This window comes from Cynocephalus volans, chromosome 6, assembly GCF_027409185.1.
Source record: "Cynocephalus volans isolate mCynVol1 chromosome 6, mCynVol1.pri, whole genome shotgun sequence".
In the NCBI taxonomy this organism is placed as follows: domain Eukaryota; kingdom Metazoa; phylum Chordata; class Mammalia; order Dermoptera; family Cynocephalidae; genus Cynocephalus; species Cynocephalus volans.
In genome coordinates this window covers 117,289,061-117,304,704 of record NC_084465.1, presented here as the reverse complement: position 1 = coordinate 117,304,704, position 15,644 = coordinate 117,289,061, and the positions used below count along the sequence as shown (strand labels likewise).

General features: G+C 40.0%; 1 protein-coding gene across 6 annotated transcripts in view; it reads left to right on the top strand.

Moving 5' to 3' along the window:
- The window catches only part of SLC5A11 (solute carrier family 5 member 11), a 64,353-nt gene that overhangs the window by 21,427 nt on the left and 27,282 nt on the right, over positions 1-15,644 (top strand). For 4 of the 6 annotated variants that reach the window (XM_063099129.1, XM_063099127.1, XM_063099125.1 and 1 more), the window contains one exon: positions 4,067-4,147. The exons of the other annotated variants lie outside the window; for them this stretch is intronic. In XM_063099129.1, the coding sequence (XP_062955199.1) occupies positions 4,067-4,147 (81 nt within the window). The remainder of the gene's footprint in view (positions 1-4,066; positions 4,148-15,644) is intronic. 6 annotated transcript variants of the gene reach the window in all.

Below are 15,644 nucleotides of genomic sequence, written 5' to 3'. Positions count from 1 at the left end.
CCCTACCATGTAGAACTTGGGAGCATGCTCACCAGATATTTGGATTATTTTGTTTAATAAAATGCTCACCGCAGTGCCTGGCATATAATAAATGCTCAATAAACACTGGCATAGAAATGGTGGTGGGTTTATGTGGTACCATACTTCAGGACCTCACTCCATTTGGAATGGCTCACTTTAGGAGAGGAGGGCAGAGAATTGGGGCCAGAATCTAAGCCGGGTCTCCCCCCATTTGTGAGAGGTCCCTATTCCTGCTGTCAAGGAAGTAGGAATCAAGGAGAACCCCACACCCATGGGCATGCTTCTTTTAATTGCTCAATGACTGTGCCCTCTAGTAAACATGTTCATATCAAACAAGTGTCTCCTCCGTTAGGAGAAAGAGACAAGAGGCAGGTATAGAAAAGAGAAAAGAAAGATTGCTCTGTATAGATGCTGATGGGTTTGCTACAATTGTTGTCATTACAAAGATTTTTCTTTTTTTCCAGTTAAACGTGTTTTTGTTTGTTTAATTTATTTTATTTATTGAATTAAAGTCGATTATACATATTTTGGGGGTTGAACATTGAGATATGTTGATCAAGTCAATATTACTAGCATATATATTGTTACAAATCGTAATTATTTTTTATGCCCCTTATCCAACCTTTCCCCTTCCCCCATTCCCTCCCCCTCCCCCTCAATTACCCTAGATTTCTTCTCTCCTTCTGAAAGAATAATGGTTACTCTGTTAACTTGTTGCCTAGATGATCTGTCCAATGCTGAGAGATGTGATCAGATCCCCCAATATTATCATAGAGCAGAAGCTTCTTCTGTCACTCTGAAATGGGTTTTGTGGAAAGAGACATCCTCTTCTTTTCTTGTCTCTGCTGTTGACTCTTGTGTGAATGCACTCCAGTGGTTGGCAGACCATCTGTGTGGTGGCTGTGGTGTCTAGCTGCTTTTGGAGCAGCCATGGTTATTGTGGTGGCTGTGGTGGGCCACCCATGTGGAGGTGCTGTTTTTGGTATGCTCTTTGACACTGGCGGTATGCCTGGTTGTGAGGTGTGTTTGGTCCCCTTCTCAATGCCTCTGGTCCCTGGGCAGGCCCCAAGGCGCTGGCACCATGTGCCCAGTTATGGGAGAGGGGTCCAGTCTCCTTATCCATGCCTCGGGTACCCAGGTGGGCCCCAAGGTGCTGGTGTTTTGTGCCTGGTATGGGAGGAGGGTCCAGTCCCCTTCTGCATGTCTCTGGGTCAGGCGGGCCCTGAGGTGCTGGCATGGTGTCCCTGGTTGTGGGAGAGAGGTTCAGTCCCCTTCTCCTTGCCTCAGGTCCCTGGATGGGCCCCGAGGTACTGGCATGGTGTGTCTTGTTTTGGGAGGAGGGTCTGGTTCCTGGCTCTATGCCTCGGGTCACTGGGTGGGACCCAAGGCACTGGCTTGGTGTGCTTGGTTGTGGGAGGGTGGTCTGGTCCTTGACTCCATACCCTGGGTCCCTGGAAGGGCCCTAAGGCACTGGCTCAGTGTGCCTGGTTGTGGGAAGGTGGTCCGATCCACTTCTCCATGCCCTGGGTCCCTGGGCAGGGCCCAAGGTGCTGGCACGGTGTGCCTGGTTGTGGGAGAGAGGTTCAGTCCCCTTCTCCATGCCTCAGGTCCCCGGGTGGGCCCTGAAGCACTTGATCAGTGTGCCTGGTTGTGGGAGGGTTCCGGTCCCCTTCTTCATGCCCTAGGTCCCTGGGCGGGCCCCAAGGTGCTGGTGTGATGTGCCTGGTTGTGTGAGAGAGGTCCATTCCCCTTCTCCTTGCCTCGGGTCCCCAGGCAGTCCCCAAGGTGCTGGCGTGGTGTGCCTGGTTGTGGGAGAGAGGTCCAGTCCCCTTCTCCATGCCTCAGGTCCCCGGGTGGGCCCTGAAGCACTGGCTCATTGTGCCTGGTTGTGGGAGGGTGGTCTGGTCCGCTTCTTCATGCCCTAGGTCCCTGGGTGGGCCCCAAGGTGCTGGTGTGATGTCCCTGATTGTGGGAGAGAGGTCCAGCCCTCTTCTCCATGCCTCGGTTCCCCAGGCAGGACCTGAAGTGCTGGCTCAGTGTGCCTGGTTGTGTGAGAGAGGTCCGTTCCCCTTCTCCTTGCCTCAGGTCCCCAGGCAGGCCCCAAGGTGCTGGCGTGGTGTGCCTGGTTGTGGGAGGGGGGTCCGGTCCCCTTCTCCTTGCCCCAGGTCCCTGGGTGAGCCCCAAGGTGCTGGCTCAGTGTGCCTTGTTGTGGGAGAGAGGTCCGGTCCCTTTCTCCTTGCCTTGGGTCCCTGGGCAGGCCCCAAGGTGCTGGCATGGTGTGCCTGGTTGTGGGAGGGGGGTCCAGTACCCTTCTCCATTCTTCAGGTCCCCAAGCTCATCCTGAGGCACTGGTGCAGTTTGTCTGGAAGTGGGAATGGGGTCCGGTCCCCAGATCCAAACCTCCAGTTCCCAGGCAGGCCCCAAAGTGCTGGTGGTGTGCCTGGGCTGGAACTAATTTTTTGTCCTTTGTTTCTAACACGGGGGAACTTCCTGTGGGAACCAGTACTTGAGCTGTGTGGTTGTTTAAACTGCTGCTTTGCTGATGTTTCCCTAGGGAAGGCTTTTTATGCAGCTCAGGGTTTAATGGTTGATCTTATAGGTACTTCCGGCTCTCCAGAGACCCGATGGATCTGTGTTCTGTAGAATCTTTGATCTGGGTCTGAGTTTTTTCATCAAACTGCACCCCATGCAATTCTGCGTTCCTGACCAGTCTCCTCTGAGTGGTCCTGCGCTGATTGGGGGGCGGGTCGGCTGTCCTTGCTGTGTCCCAGTGTTCTCCCGGTGTTCCCATCTCCCCAACTGCCTGTGCTACAAACACTTCCCATGGGACAGGCCCTGCACTGGTCTCTTGCGATGACTCACCGGCCTCTGAATGGCTCCCTTGTTTCAGCTGTTCTGGCTCCTTGCTCCTATGTGGGTCCACGTGAACCCTACTAGCCGTCTTGCTGTCCTGGGGGCCACCAAGGCTCTCTTCTCTCCTGCCGCCTCCAAGTAACTCCATCTGAAGTGCACAGCTGCAGTTTCTGCCGGCTCCTGCTCCATGTGCTCAGCAGCTTGAGCCTTAAAGCAGCTGCGGCCTGAAATGCTCAGAGCAGCTTTTTCTTTCTCTCATCGTGAACTCCACCTTCGTGAACTCCATAGGTCTCTCCTCTTCCTCTGAGCTCTAGCATCCCTGTCTTGGCTGATGTTACATTTTTATAGTTGTAAATTTGGTGATTTGTGGGAGAGAGTGATGCTGGGAACCGTCTATTCTGCCATCTTGATTGGAACTCCCATTACAAAGATTTTTCTAGTTGGCAAACCCAACAAGAATCCTCCAAGGCAGACTAATGATCCCGTTCAGGAAGTATTAAGAGGCTCCAAATACCTAGTACTCATGTCCCTTTTCCAGTGTTAAAAATGAAGGTGTTCAGAGCTCGGGGACTATGGTCCCAACATCACTTCCTATATAAATTAGAAATTGCTGTGTAACAAACCACCCACAAATTTTGGGTCTTGGAACAATAACGGTTCCATGGATTGCCTGGGCGCTTGTTCTGCTGGTGTCACCTGGCTCATCTGACTTGTAGTTGGAAGATACCTGGAGCAGCTGGCTGGAACAGGATGGCCTCACTTATATGGCTGGTGGTCAGCTTGGGCTGCCAGCTGGGCCCCCACCCCATGTGGTCCATCATCTTCCATGAGGTTTGCCTGGGCTTCTTAAAACAGGGTCATCTCAGGGAAACATGAGAGTAAGAGCAGAAGCTTCAGGGAGGACTCCTTGGAACCTAGGCTTGGAGCTGCACAACATCACTTCCACCATATTCTACAGGTCAAAGTCACATGGCCAAGCCCATATTTAAATGGTAGAGAAATCAGCTTCGCCACAACCTGACAGAAGCAGCAAAGTCACATTGCAAAGTGGGAGTCATTGTGGCCATCTTTGCAATCAATCAACACTAAGAAATCGCCTGTTAGGTCTGGACCTTCCAGGTTCCCCCTGTAACCCAGAGCAACTCCCCTCCCATTGGTGTTCCTGACCCTCATGTCAGTGTTCATCCCCCAGGTGGCCTGGCTGCTGTGATCTACACAGATGCTCTGCAGACTCTGATCATGCTTATAGGAGCACTCACCTTGATGGGCTACAGTAAGTGGGGTCCCGGCATCACTTGGGTGGATGACAGCACCTCTCTCAAACAGGGACATCTGCTCTGATCACTGTGATCAGCAAACCCAGCTGTCAAAAAGCATACTACCTGGGGATCCTTCTCACAGGTGTTTGGCTTTGGGCATGTTTGTTTTATCTAGAAGAGAACTGTGCTTATCTTGGAAAATATTGGGTCTTTTAAAAGTAAAAATACATTTTCCTATACTGATATGAATAAATGATTGAATAAATAAATAAAAGGGGGTGAAGGGACAACTCTTCCTTACAAAAGGTTTCTAATGAATCTGCACAGATGGAGTGAGGGAAACAGAAAATCACCATTAGAACACCAGTGTAATAACTGTTGCAGGTAAGATCCGATACTCAATGCTAACATTAGTGGGTGAAAGTTTATGAAGAAATAGGATATTTGTATAGTCTAAAAGTATGACACCCCAAATACTTATTAATTGCAAAAGGAAAAATTGTCACTTCACAGTGGAGAATCCTGGCACACACCACCGTAACTATGTGATCAAGGTTAATACTACCAGGATTAAGACATATCGATACATGTACCTACTGATATAGTGCACTGGGAAGGACACGTCATCTCTGTGCTGTTCTTGCCAAAATTACATAATAATTTCAACTTAATCAGGAGTTAGCATCAGACAATCGCAGGTTGGGGGACATTTTACAAAATACTTAACCAGTATTCTTCAAAAGTGTCGAGAGCATGAAAAACAAGAAGAGACTGAGGAACTATCACAGAGTGGAGGAAACTAAAGAGACACAAATAATAAATGCAATGTGAAATACTGCATTGGATCCCAGAAGAGCAAAAGAACATTGGTGGTGAAATCTGAAGTCTGCAATTTATTAGTGTTCTACCAATTTTGCCTTATTTGGTTTAGGCTGCCATAATAAAATACCATGAACTGGATAGCTTACAAGCAACAAACATATACTTCTCACATTTCTGGAGGCAGGGAAGTCCAAGATCAAGGTGCTGACAATTTGGTGAATGGTGAGGACCCATGTCTCATAGATGGTGTCTTCTCACTGCATCCTCACCTGGTAGAAGGGGCTAGCTAGCTCTACCGGGTCTCTTTTACAAGGGCACTGTTTTAGTCTGTTTTTTGTTGCTATAACAGAAATACCTGGGACTGGGTAATTTGTAAAGGAAAGAGGTTTATTTGGCTTACGATTCTGGGACAGCTGCATCTGGCACGGGCCTCAGGCTGCTTCTACTCATGGCAGAAAGTGGCAGGCTGCTGGCGGGTACAAGCAGATCACATGGCAAGAGGAAGCAAGAGAGAGAAAGAGAGAGGAGGTACCAGGGTCCTATAAACAACAAGCTCTCGCGGGAACTAATAGAGCAAAAACTCACTCGTTCATCCCCTCTCCCAGGGAGAGCACTAATCCATTCATGAGGGATCCGCCCCCATGACTCAATCAGTTTCCAACACTGCCACATTGGGAATCAGATTTCCACATGAGTTTTGGCGAGAACAACACATCCAAACTCCACCAGGCACTAAACTCTCATGACCTAATCACATCCCACAGGCCCCATCACCTTGGGGGTTAGGATATCAACATACAAATTCTGGGGAGACACAAACATTCAGACCATAGCAAATGTTAATTTTTAATTTTTAACAACAGTACTATGGTTATGTAAGATGATAACACTGGATTAGGGTGTATGGGAACTCTCTGTACTACTTTTACAACTCTTCTGTAAGCCTGAAATTATATCAAAACAAAAAGTTAAAAATTAATAACTATTAAAATTCATGGAATCCAGATGTATTATCTCACTTAATGCTCATATCAGCCCAATGATACTGTTATTATTGTCACTCTTTTTTAAGTAATAAAACTAAGGCACTGCTAAACAACTTACCCAAGGTTACATAGCTAATAAAGCTAGGATTCAAACCCTGGACTGACTTCAGACCTCATACCCTTAGCCATCGTACTGCCTGGTAATAACAGTGGGGAGTTAACCTGGTGATAACTTTTGTGGGAAGAGTCTGAGGGCAGAGGTCGAAAAGTACAGGCAAGAATTTTACTTTAACATTGTACCTTTCTGCACAGTTGAATTTGGTATATGTGTTACTTTTATATTTCAAGTGAAAATTAAAATAAATAACAAATTAGTGTCACAATACAAACAGCAACAAAAATTCCTTATTATTAACTTTAATAAGAAGTGTTTTGAACTCTTAAGAAGAAGAAAAACTTCACTGGTATATATGAAAAGGTAGGTAATAAAAATTAGTAATCAATATAGAAAGGGTAAATGTCTGGCCCTGCTAGATAAATACTTGGTGTGGTTGCTATCATAAACAGCAAAACTTTGAATTTCCCAGTGCTGCATGAGTGGCTCATCATATTTAAGGTTTCAGATGCAAGAGAGAGCCAAAAGATAGATCTTCACATGGTCTGTTATTCTTAGCCAAACCTTCGGATCTTTTCCCATAAAGGTATGAGATCTCAGTGGCAGAGTTCCATTATTTAACTCATTACAGTTCGTCAGGAGGGTCATTACAGATCAGCCTCCAAGGGACCTTCATCAAACTGCTGTATTTAGTAGACATTCCCCCAAGGTTTCTGCAAATTTTCACGTGTACTCCTGAACTCCTCACATTAGTACTATTGCGGGTGTAACCCCTTTGGACATCTCACTGATTATTTCCATGAGTTTGAGAAGGATGAGATAAAATTACTGGTTTCCAGGGAGCTCTGAGCTCCTTCTTTTGAACCGTGCCATCTTTTTATGTATCCCTTGACAGTTTCTGCTTCCTTATTCTTGTAGAGCACAGTGCCTCACTGTTATCTTGTAGTTCACAGAAGGATAAGCTAGGTTCTTTCACAGTTAGATGTGGATCTCTGCCCATTCTTCCCAAAGAGTCCTCCAGTGTAGATATAAGAAATATGGGGAAGTGGGTGCAGCAAATTTGGGGCAGTGAAGAAAGAGTTCAAGAGGGAGATATAGCTGAGCATTCAGTAAATGGGCTCGTAGTCATGTGATGTGGGATTTATGCCTTGAACAAATTTCAGGATCTCTTTGTGCCTCTGGTGGTAGATAGGATAGCATAGAAACTAACAGCACAGATTTTGGATCCAGACAATAATTGGGATCCAGTTTCTACCTGTTTTGTGCCATGCAGTATAAGAAGAGGTTAAGAAGATTCTATCTTACTAGTTGCATGACTGCTATTGTCTGAATATTTGTTCCGTCCAAAGATCATGTGGAAACTTGATCCCCAATGTGGCAGAGTAGAAAGATGGGGTCTTTAGGAAGTGGTTGGATCATGAGCGCCCTGCCATCATGAATGGATTAATTCATTAATAGGTTATCATGGGAGTGGACTGGTGGCTTTATAAGGAGAACAAGTGAGCACATTAACACACGCTCTTGACCAACCCTCACCACGTGATACCCTATATCACCACGAGACTCTGTAGAGAATCCCCACCAAGAAGGCCCTCGACAGTGCACCCTGTTGACTTTAAGACTTCCCAGCCACCAAAACTTAAGAAATACTTCCATTTCTTTATAAATTACATAGTTTCAGAAAACTGACTAATACAGTGATCATAGGCAAGTTATTTCTCTATTACTCAGTTCTGAATCAGAATAAAATGATACTTTTAGGGTCACCATGAGTTAATATGAGCAAGGCACTTGGATCCATTTTGGGCTTATAATTCTTTAAATTAAAGCTCATTAAGTTAAAAATTAAATTTAAAAAATAAGCTCATTAAGTTAAAATTCTTTTAAATCTGAAAAAAAATACAAGAAGACAAAAGTTGTGTTGGGAGCTGTAAAGGTCAACTGATCAACTGTAAATCTGAAAAGCCAGTTTGCTACCATCCAAATGAAGAGAGAGTCCCAGAGAAAACTACATACTTTGTGCTATCACAGAGTAGAAGAAAAGTAAATATAGCTAGTGGTCCACTTATTAAGCCTTTCAAGGAATTTGTTTCTTCTAAGTTGTCAAATTTACTGGCATGAAATCATTTGTAATATTCCCTTGATAGCCTTTTAATGTTTGTGGGATCTGTAGGGATGTCCCACCTTCATTTCTGATATTGGTAGATTGTATGGTTTCCCCACCACCACCATGCTTGGTCAGTCTAGTTAGAGGTTTAGGTTGATTATTTTTCTCTATTGTTTTTCTGTTTGCAATTTCATTTATTATCTCTTTTATTTATTTCCTTCAGCTTGCTTTGGGTTTAATTTGCTCTTTTTTCTAGGTTCTTGAAGAAAAAGGGTAATTAATTTCAGATCCTTCTTTTTTCTTAATATATGGCATCTAATGCTATAAGTTTCTAAGTTGTGTGACTTCTATGGTCTGAATATTTGTCCTCTCCTTGGTGTTATAACACCATGCTCTAACAAATTTGTGCATCCCACAAATTTTGACATATTGTGTTTTCATTTTCCTTCACTCTAAAATATTTTAAAATTTTCCTTGTGATTTTCCCTTTGACTATGCATTATTTAAAATTGTGTTGTTTAATTTTTAAATATTTAGAGATTTTTCAATTAAATTTCTGCTATTGATTTTTAATTTAATTACACTATGGTTATAGTATATATTTTATATGATTTTGTTTCTTATTAATTTGTTGAGATTTGTTTTGTGAACCAGAATATTGCCTGTTTTGGTGACTGATCCATATATATTTGAAAAGAATGTGTATTCTGCTGTTGTTGGTGTAGTGTTTTATAAATATCAATTAGATAAAATTGATTGATAGTATTATTCACTTCTTTATCCTTAATTTTTTGGTCTATTTTTTTTTCTATTAGTTACTAAGAGAAGGGTGTTGAAATATTTGACTATAATTGTTGATTTGTCTATTTCTCCTTTCATTTCTATCAGCTTTTACATCATGTATTTTGAAGCCCTGTTGTTAGGTAAATACATATTTAGAATTGTTACGTGTTCTTTTTTTTTTTTTGGTGGCTGTACAGTAAAAGGATCCAAACCCTTGACGTTAATATTATAACACTGCGTTCTAACCAATTGAGCTAACTGGCTAGCCCTGGTATGTGTTCTTGGTAAATTGACTCCTTTATCATTAAGTAGTGTTTCTCTTTATCCCTGGCAGTATTCTTTGTTCTAGAGTCTACTTTGATATTAATACAGCCTCCCCATATTTCTCTTGATTGGTGTTTGAATGGTATATATTTCTCCATCCTTTCACTTTTAACCTATCTATGTATGTATATTTAAACTGAGTTTCTTTTATCAATTAAAAAAAATACATGTTACCACCAAAAAATAAAAAAATAGAAATAAATTTTTAAAAATAAAGTGGGTTTTTTGTAGCCATCATATAGTTGGATCTTACTTTTTGTTTTTAAATCCAATCCGACAATCTCTGCCTTTTAATTTGTGTCTTTAGATCATCTACATCTCATTTACCATCGATAGGGTTGTATTAAATCTACCATCTTACAGTTGTCTATTTGTTTCATTTACCCTCTGGTTCCATTGTTTAAAATTATTTTAGTGGTAGCTCTAAGCTTACAATATTCATTTTAGTCTACCTTCAAATAATATTATACTGCTTCATTTATACTTTAAGAACTTTTCAATCACACATCCGAAAATTTCCCTCCCATCTTTTGTGCTATTTCCACCATACATTTACATATGCTATAAAACTCAAAATATTGGTACTAGTTTTGTGTTAGGTAGTCTGTTATCTTTCAGAGTGTTTAAAAAGAAGAAAAAAGTCTATTTTATATTAAACTTTATTTTAACTATGTCTGATTATCTTCACATCTTAACTTTCTGTCATTTATAACAGAATGCCTAAAACTGGTTAAAATATGAAGAAACAGAAACTTACAGTTCTGTTTTTTTGTTTGTTTTTTTAAAAGTTTTAAAATTTTATATATTTTTTCTTTTTCTTTTTTATCTTTTCTTTGTCTTTTTTTCTTCTTGTTTGTTTGTTTTTTCTTTTTAGAAACTTACAGTTTTGGAGGCTAGGAAGTCCAAGGTCAAGGGGATGCATCTGGTGAGGGCCTTCTTCTTGGCAAGGACTCTCTGCAGTGTCCTGAGGCAGTGCAGAGCATCACACGGCAAAGGGGCAAGAGTGTGCTCACTTGCTCTCTCTATAAAACCACCAGTCTGCTCCCAAAGGCAAATTAATTTCTAAGCAAATCAACAAGTCCACTTAATAAAAAGAAATCAAGAACAGAATTTAAATGTCTAACTCTAGCAGCATAAATTGCATAAAAAAATCAATAAAATAGAATATAAACATAAAGCACTTCAAAAAGTTTGTGGAAAAATAGAATTGAAACATAATGGAAATCTTTCCTTGAACTTTATGTTTGTTTGTTTAAATTATTCCTTTTTTAAAAGACTGAGATAATAGAAAATATGTTCTCTAACCACAAGAACAGAAAAAAAATTAGAAAACTCACAAATGTGTGGAAATTAAACAACACTCTCCTAAATAAACAATGGATAAAAAGAGAAATCACAGAGAAATTGGAGAGTATTTTGAGATAAAGATCAAAGTGCAACATATCAAAATTTATAGGACACAGTCCTCGTGCAGTTCTTAAAGGAAAATTTATACTTGTAAACACTTATATTAAAAATAAGAAAAATCTCAAATTAGTAATGTAAACTTCTATCTTAAGAAGTAGAAAAAGTAGAGCAAACTAAACCAAAAGGAAATATAAGTAAGAAATAACAAAGATTACAACAGAAATATATGAGATAGGGAATTTAAAAAAATAGAATCAACAAAACCAAAAGATGATTCTTTAAAAAGATCAACAAAATTTGCAAACCATTATCTAGACTGATCATGAAAAAAGAGAGAAGACAGAAATTACTAAAATCAGAAATAAAGTGGGGTCATTATTACATTGTCACTGTGGCTTTTTGTGGTAGTAAGATTTAGTTTCTTTCTCTTCTCATTTGAATTTTTGTTCCATCAGTGGGTTTTGTTCTTTCTTGTGTATTTGTGGTAGTGATTATCATTTTCTGGATTCCAGACATAGGACTTCCTTGAGAATTTCTTGTAGGGTTGGTCATGTGGTGGTCAACTCCTGCGTTTTTGTTTGTCTAGAAAATACACTATTTCCCCCTCATTTCTGAAGGGTAACCTGCTGCATATAGTATTCTTGGCTGGCAGTTTTTTTCTTTTAGGATTTTAAATATTTCATCCCCTTTCCTTGTGGCCTCTAGAGTTTCTGTTGAGAAGTCTGCTGTTAGTCTGATAGGGGCTCCCTTGTAATTGACTTCACACTTTTCCCTTGTTTCTTTTAAGATTCTCTCTTTGTCTTTGAGCCTTGCCAGTTTGACTATCATGTGTCTTGGAGAGGATCTTTTGGGGCTGAATCTGTTCGGGCATCTTTGAGCCTCCTGGATTTGAAGGTCCGTGTCTCTCCCTATACCTGGGAAATTTTGTTATTCTTTTATCAAATAGGTTTTCCATGCCTTTTCCTTTCTCCTCACCCTTCTGGAATATCCATGATTCGAGTGTTTGTGTGCTTAAGGTTGTCTGCTAGCTCTCTTAGATTTTCCTCATTTTTAAAAATCCCCCCCCCCCATTTTTTTTGTCCACCTGGGTTATTTTGAAGACTATCTTCAAGATCAGAAATTCTTCCTTCTGTGAATTATATATTAATTTTTAGCTCCCACCAATAAGTGAGAACATGTGGTATTTCTCTTTCTGTGCCTGACTTGTTTCACTTAATATAATTCTCTCAAGGTCCATCCATGTTGTTGCATATGGCAGTATTTCATTCGTTTTTATAGCTGAGTAGTATTCCATTGTGTAGATGTACCACATTTTCCGTATCCACTCATCTGATGGTGGACATTTACACACACACACACACACACACACACACAAAAAAAAAAAAAAAAAAAAAAAAAAAACTGGGGGGGGGAAGAAGATATAACAACCACAATTACTTGAAGTAGATACGACAAGCAAACAGAAAGGACATTGTTGGGGGGGAGGGGGAGGGAGGAGGGAGGGAGGTTTTGGTGATGGGGAGCAATAATCAGCCACAATGTATATCGACATAATAAAATAAAAATAAATAAATAAATAAATAAAAAGAAAGAAATTCTTCCTTCTGCTCATTCTAGCCTGCTGCTTAAGCTCTCGGTTGTGTTTTTTATTTTGTTGAGTGAATCTTTCAGTTCTATAAGTTCTGCTACATTCTTTCTTAATGTAGTAATCTCTTTGTAAATTTCTCTTCTTCATATCCTGGATTTTTTTCCCTCATTTCATTATGTTGTCTAGCTGAGTCTTCTCATATCTCAGTGAGTTTCCTTAAGATTATTGCTAGGAATTCTTTTTCAGTCATTTCAGGGGTTTGTGCTCTATAGAGTGTAGTTTTTGAGAATTATTGTATTCTTTTGGTGGTGTCATATTTTCTTGGGTTTTCATATTTCTAGTATCTCTATGTTGATGTCTGGTCATCTAGTAGAGCAGTTGCTTCTTCTATTACTTGGAGTGGGCTTTGAGGAGAGAGACGTCCTCTTCTTTTTCTGGTCTCTGCTGGTGACTCTGCTTGTATTGCTGCAGTCAAGTGTCCTGAGGGCCACCTGCACAGTGGCTGTGGCTGCTGCTGTGATGTCAAGCTGCCTTTTGGGCAGTCATGGCTGTGGCAGCGGTTGAGGTGGGCCACCTGCATGGAAGTGGTGTTTTTTCATGCTCTCTGCCTGCTTTGTGGTGGGGGTTACTTCCCTTGGCTCCTTGCCTAGGAGAGGGCTCACTGTCTTCTTCTAAGATGGTGCCTTGTTGCTGCATCCTCTGGAGGGGACAAACACTGTGTCCCACATGGTAGAAGGGATGAAAGGGGTGAAGAGAGACTAGAGTGCTCCTGTACCCTCTTTTATAAGAGCACTAATACCATTCACGAGGGTGGAGTGCTCATGACTTAATCACTTCCTAAAGGCTCCACCTCTTAATACTATCACATTGGGCATTAGGTTCCAATATATGAATTTTGTAGGGACACATACATTCAAAACATAGGAGCCATGGAAAATAACATAGGGAAGAGAGAGGGAGCATTATCCTAAAGATGAAAGAGGATACTGATGAAAATTTTGTATTTTGGGATTCAGAAAGAAATATCAAGAGAGTGCTATGCCCAGAGTCTTGACCTCTATGAAACATATATGAATGATATAAGTAGAGAACAAACTGAGATAAGGAAAGGATAGGAATGGATAAAAAAAAGGAAATGGATTAGAGAAGATTACAATAAATTATATAAATGAATTAACAGAATTAAACTCTCCATTGGAAGTTATAAAGAGCAGATCAAATGCTAAATGAAATCAAATCAGGAATGAGAACAATCAGAATTTCTAACAGAATGCAGAAGAAAAGGGAAAATAAAATTATCTTTTTAAAAAATGACAAGTATAGAGGACAAAGAGCAGAGATGTAACATTTGAGAAATTTTTATTCTTAAAGAAAGTGTCAGAACAAATGGAACAGAAGAAATAATTAAAGTCATCATAAAAAAACTTTTTATAGAGGAAGGATGATGTACCTAGTAGGTATCAAGGGTTCACTGTGTTTTAGGCAAAATTAATGAAAGATCCCTGCGGTGAAAAGTTATTATGAAAAAATTTTGGAGTATAAGGATAATAAAAAATACTAAAGAATCCAGACAGTGGAAAAATGGTGAACTAAAAAGGATAAAAAGCCAAACTGGACTCATTTCTCTCTTCTATAGCAACAAAATGCAAAAAAGACAATGGAGCAAGGGCTGCAGGGTTTTATGGGAAAAGTTGTGTCTTAAGAATTGGATACCCAGACAACCCAGCTGCAGAAGTATTCTGAACTATGAAAGGACTCAGCAAAGATAGAACCTAAGTACATTACCATTTTGAAGATATAAGGAAGAAATTAAACCAAAAGGAGAGGTGACACTGTGACTTAAAAGAAATAGTGGGAAACAACAATCCAGTTAAAATAGTTGTAGATCTGGAAAGTTGTTGTCAGTCTTGTTAAAAGTTTAAGGCAAATGTTATAACTTATTCTTTAAAGAGTATGACTTGACAATGGCCTGGATCTAAAACCCCATGTTTTACTAACAAAAACTTTAAAATGTTGGGAAAGACAGTGTGCTAAATTTCCCATCAAACAGGAGAGACTTAAATGTTATAAAGAAGGAACACAAAAGTCCAAAAATATTCATGTGAATCTTATCCTTTACATACAGAATATATCTATCTGTAAGTTTCCTTCTTAAAAGGGAATAACAAGGAATCACAACCAAAGAGAGAGAATAAAATAGAATGAAAAGTAAGAGTAATCCTATCAATTATTACAATACAAGTCAATGGGATAAAATTTACTATTAAAAGACAAGACTTCTATGAGGAATTATCAGTCTGTGTGGTGGGTAAGTGGCTGTTTGTTCTGTTGTTCTTTTACTTACCTATGGCTCATATTTTCAATAAAACTAAAGGTTCCAGTTTGGGTTAAGAAAATTCAGCTTGATATAATTTGCAAGTGACACACATAAAACAAAGTATAACATAAGGCAAAAAGCATTAGACAGAGCAAAAGTCATTTTATGTTGAACAATAGCAAATTTACGATGAAGATATAACCTTTGTGTATTAAATAATATTGCAGCAAGATACACGAAGCAAAAATTGTTAGAAATAGAAGTTGATAGAAACCAAATAGTACTAAAATACTTTAAAGTATGACAGAACAGGAAGCCAAAACATAAATCAGAATTTAGATTATAAATTCTATGAATGAATAAGCATTCTCATAATAATCAATGTACCTTTTTTTCCCGCATCCATAGGATCATCTACAAAAATTAATAACTGAAAAAATAATACAACTTTGCAAAAATATCCATGCAAACATTGTTCAGAGTACAGTATCATACCCATGTAAACCAAAAAAATTAAACTCATTAGAAAAAGTATACATTTTGGACATTTGGGCTGGTTCCAACTCTTGGCTATTGTAAAGAGTGCAGCGATGAACATTGGGGAACAGGTATACCTTCGACTTGATGATTTCCATTCCTCTGGGTATATTCCCAACAGTGGGATAGCTGGGTCGTATGGTAGATCTATCTGCAATTGTTTGAGGAACCTCCATACCATTTTCCATAGAGGCTGCACCATTTTGCAGTCCCACCAACAATGTATGAGATTCCTTTTTCTCCGCAACCTCGCCAGCATTTATTGTTCAGAGTCTTTTGGATTTTAGCCATCCTAACTGGGGTTAGATGGTATCTCACTGTGGTTTTGATTTGCATTTCCCGGATGCTGAGTGATGTTGAGCATTTTTTCATATGTCTGTTGGCCATTTGTATATCTTCCTTAGAGAAATGCCTACTTAGCTCTTTTGCCCATTTTTTAATTGGGTTGCTTGTTTTCTTCTTGGAAAGTTGTTTGAGTTCCTTATATATTCTGGATATTAATCCTTTGTCAGATGTATATTTTGC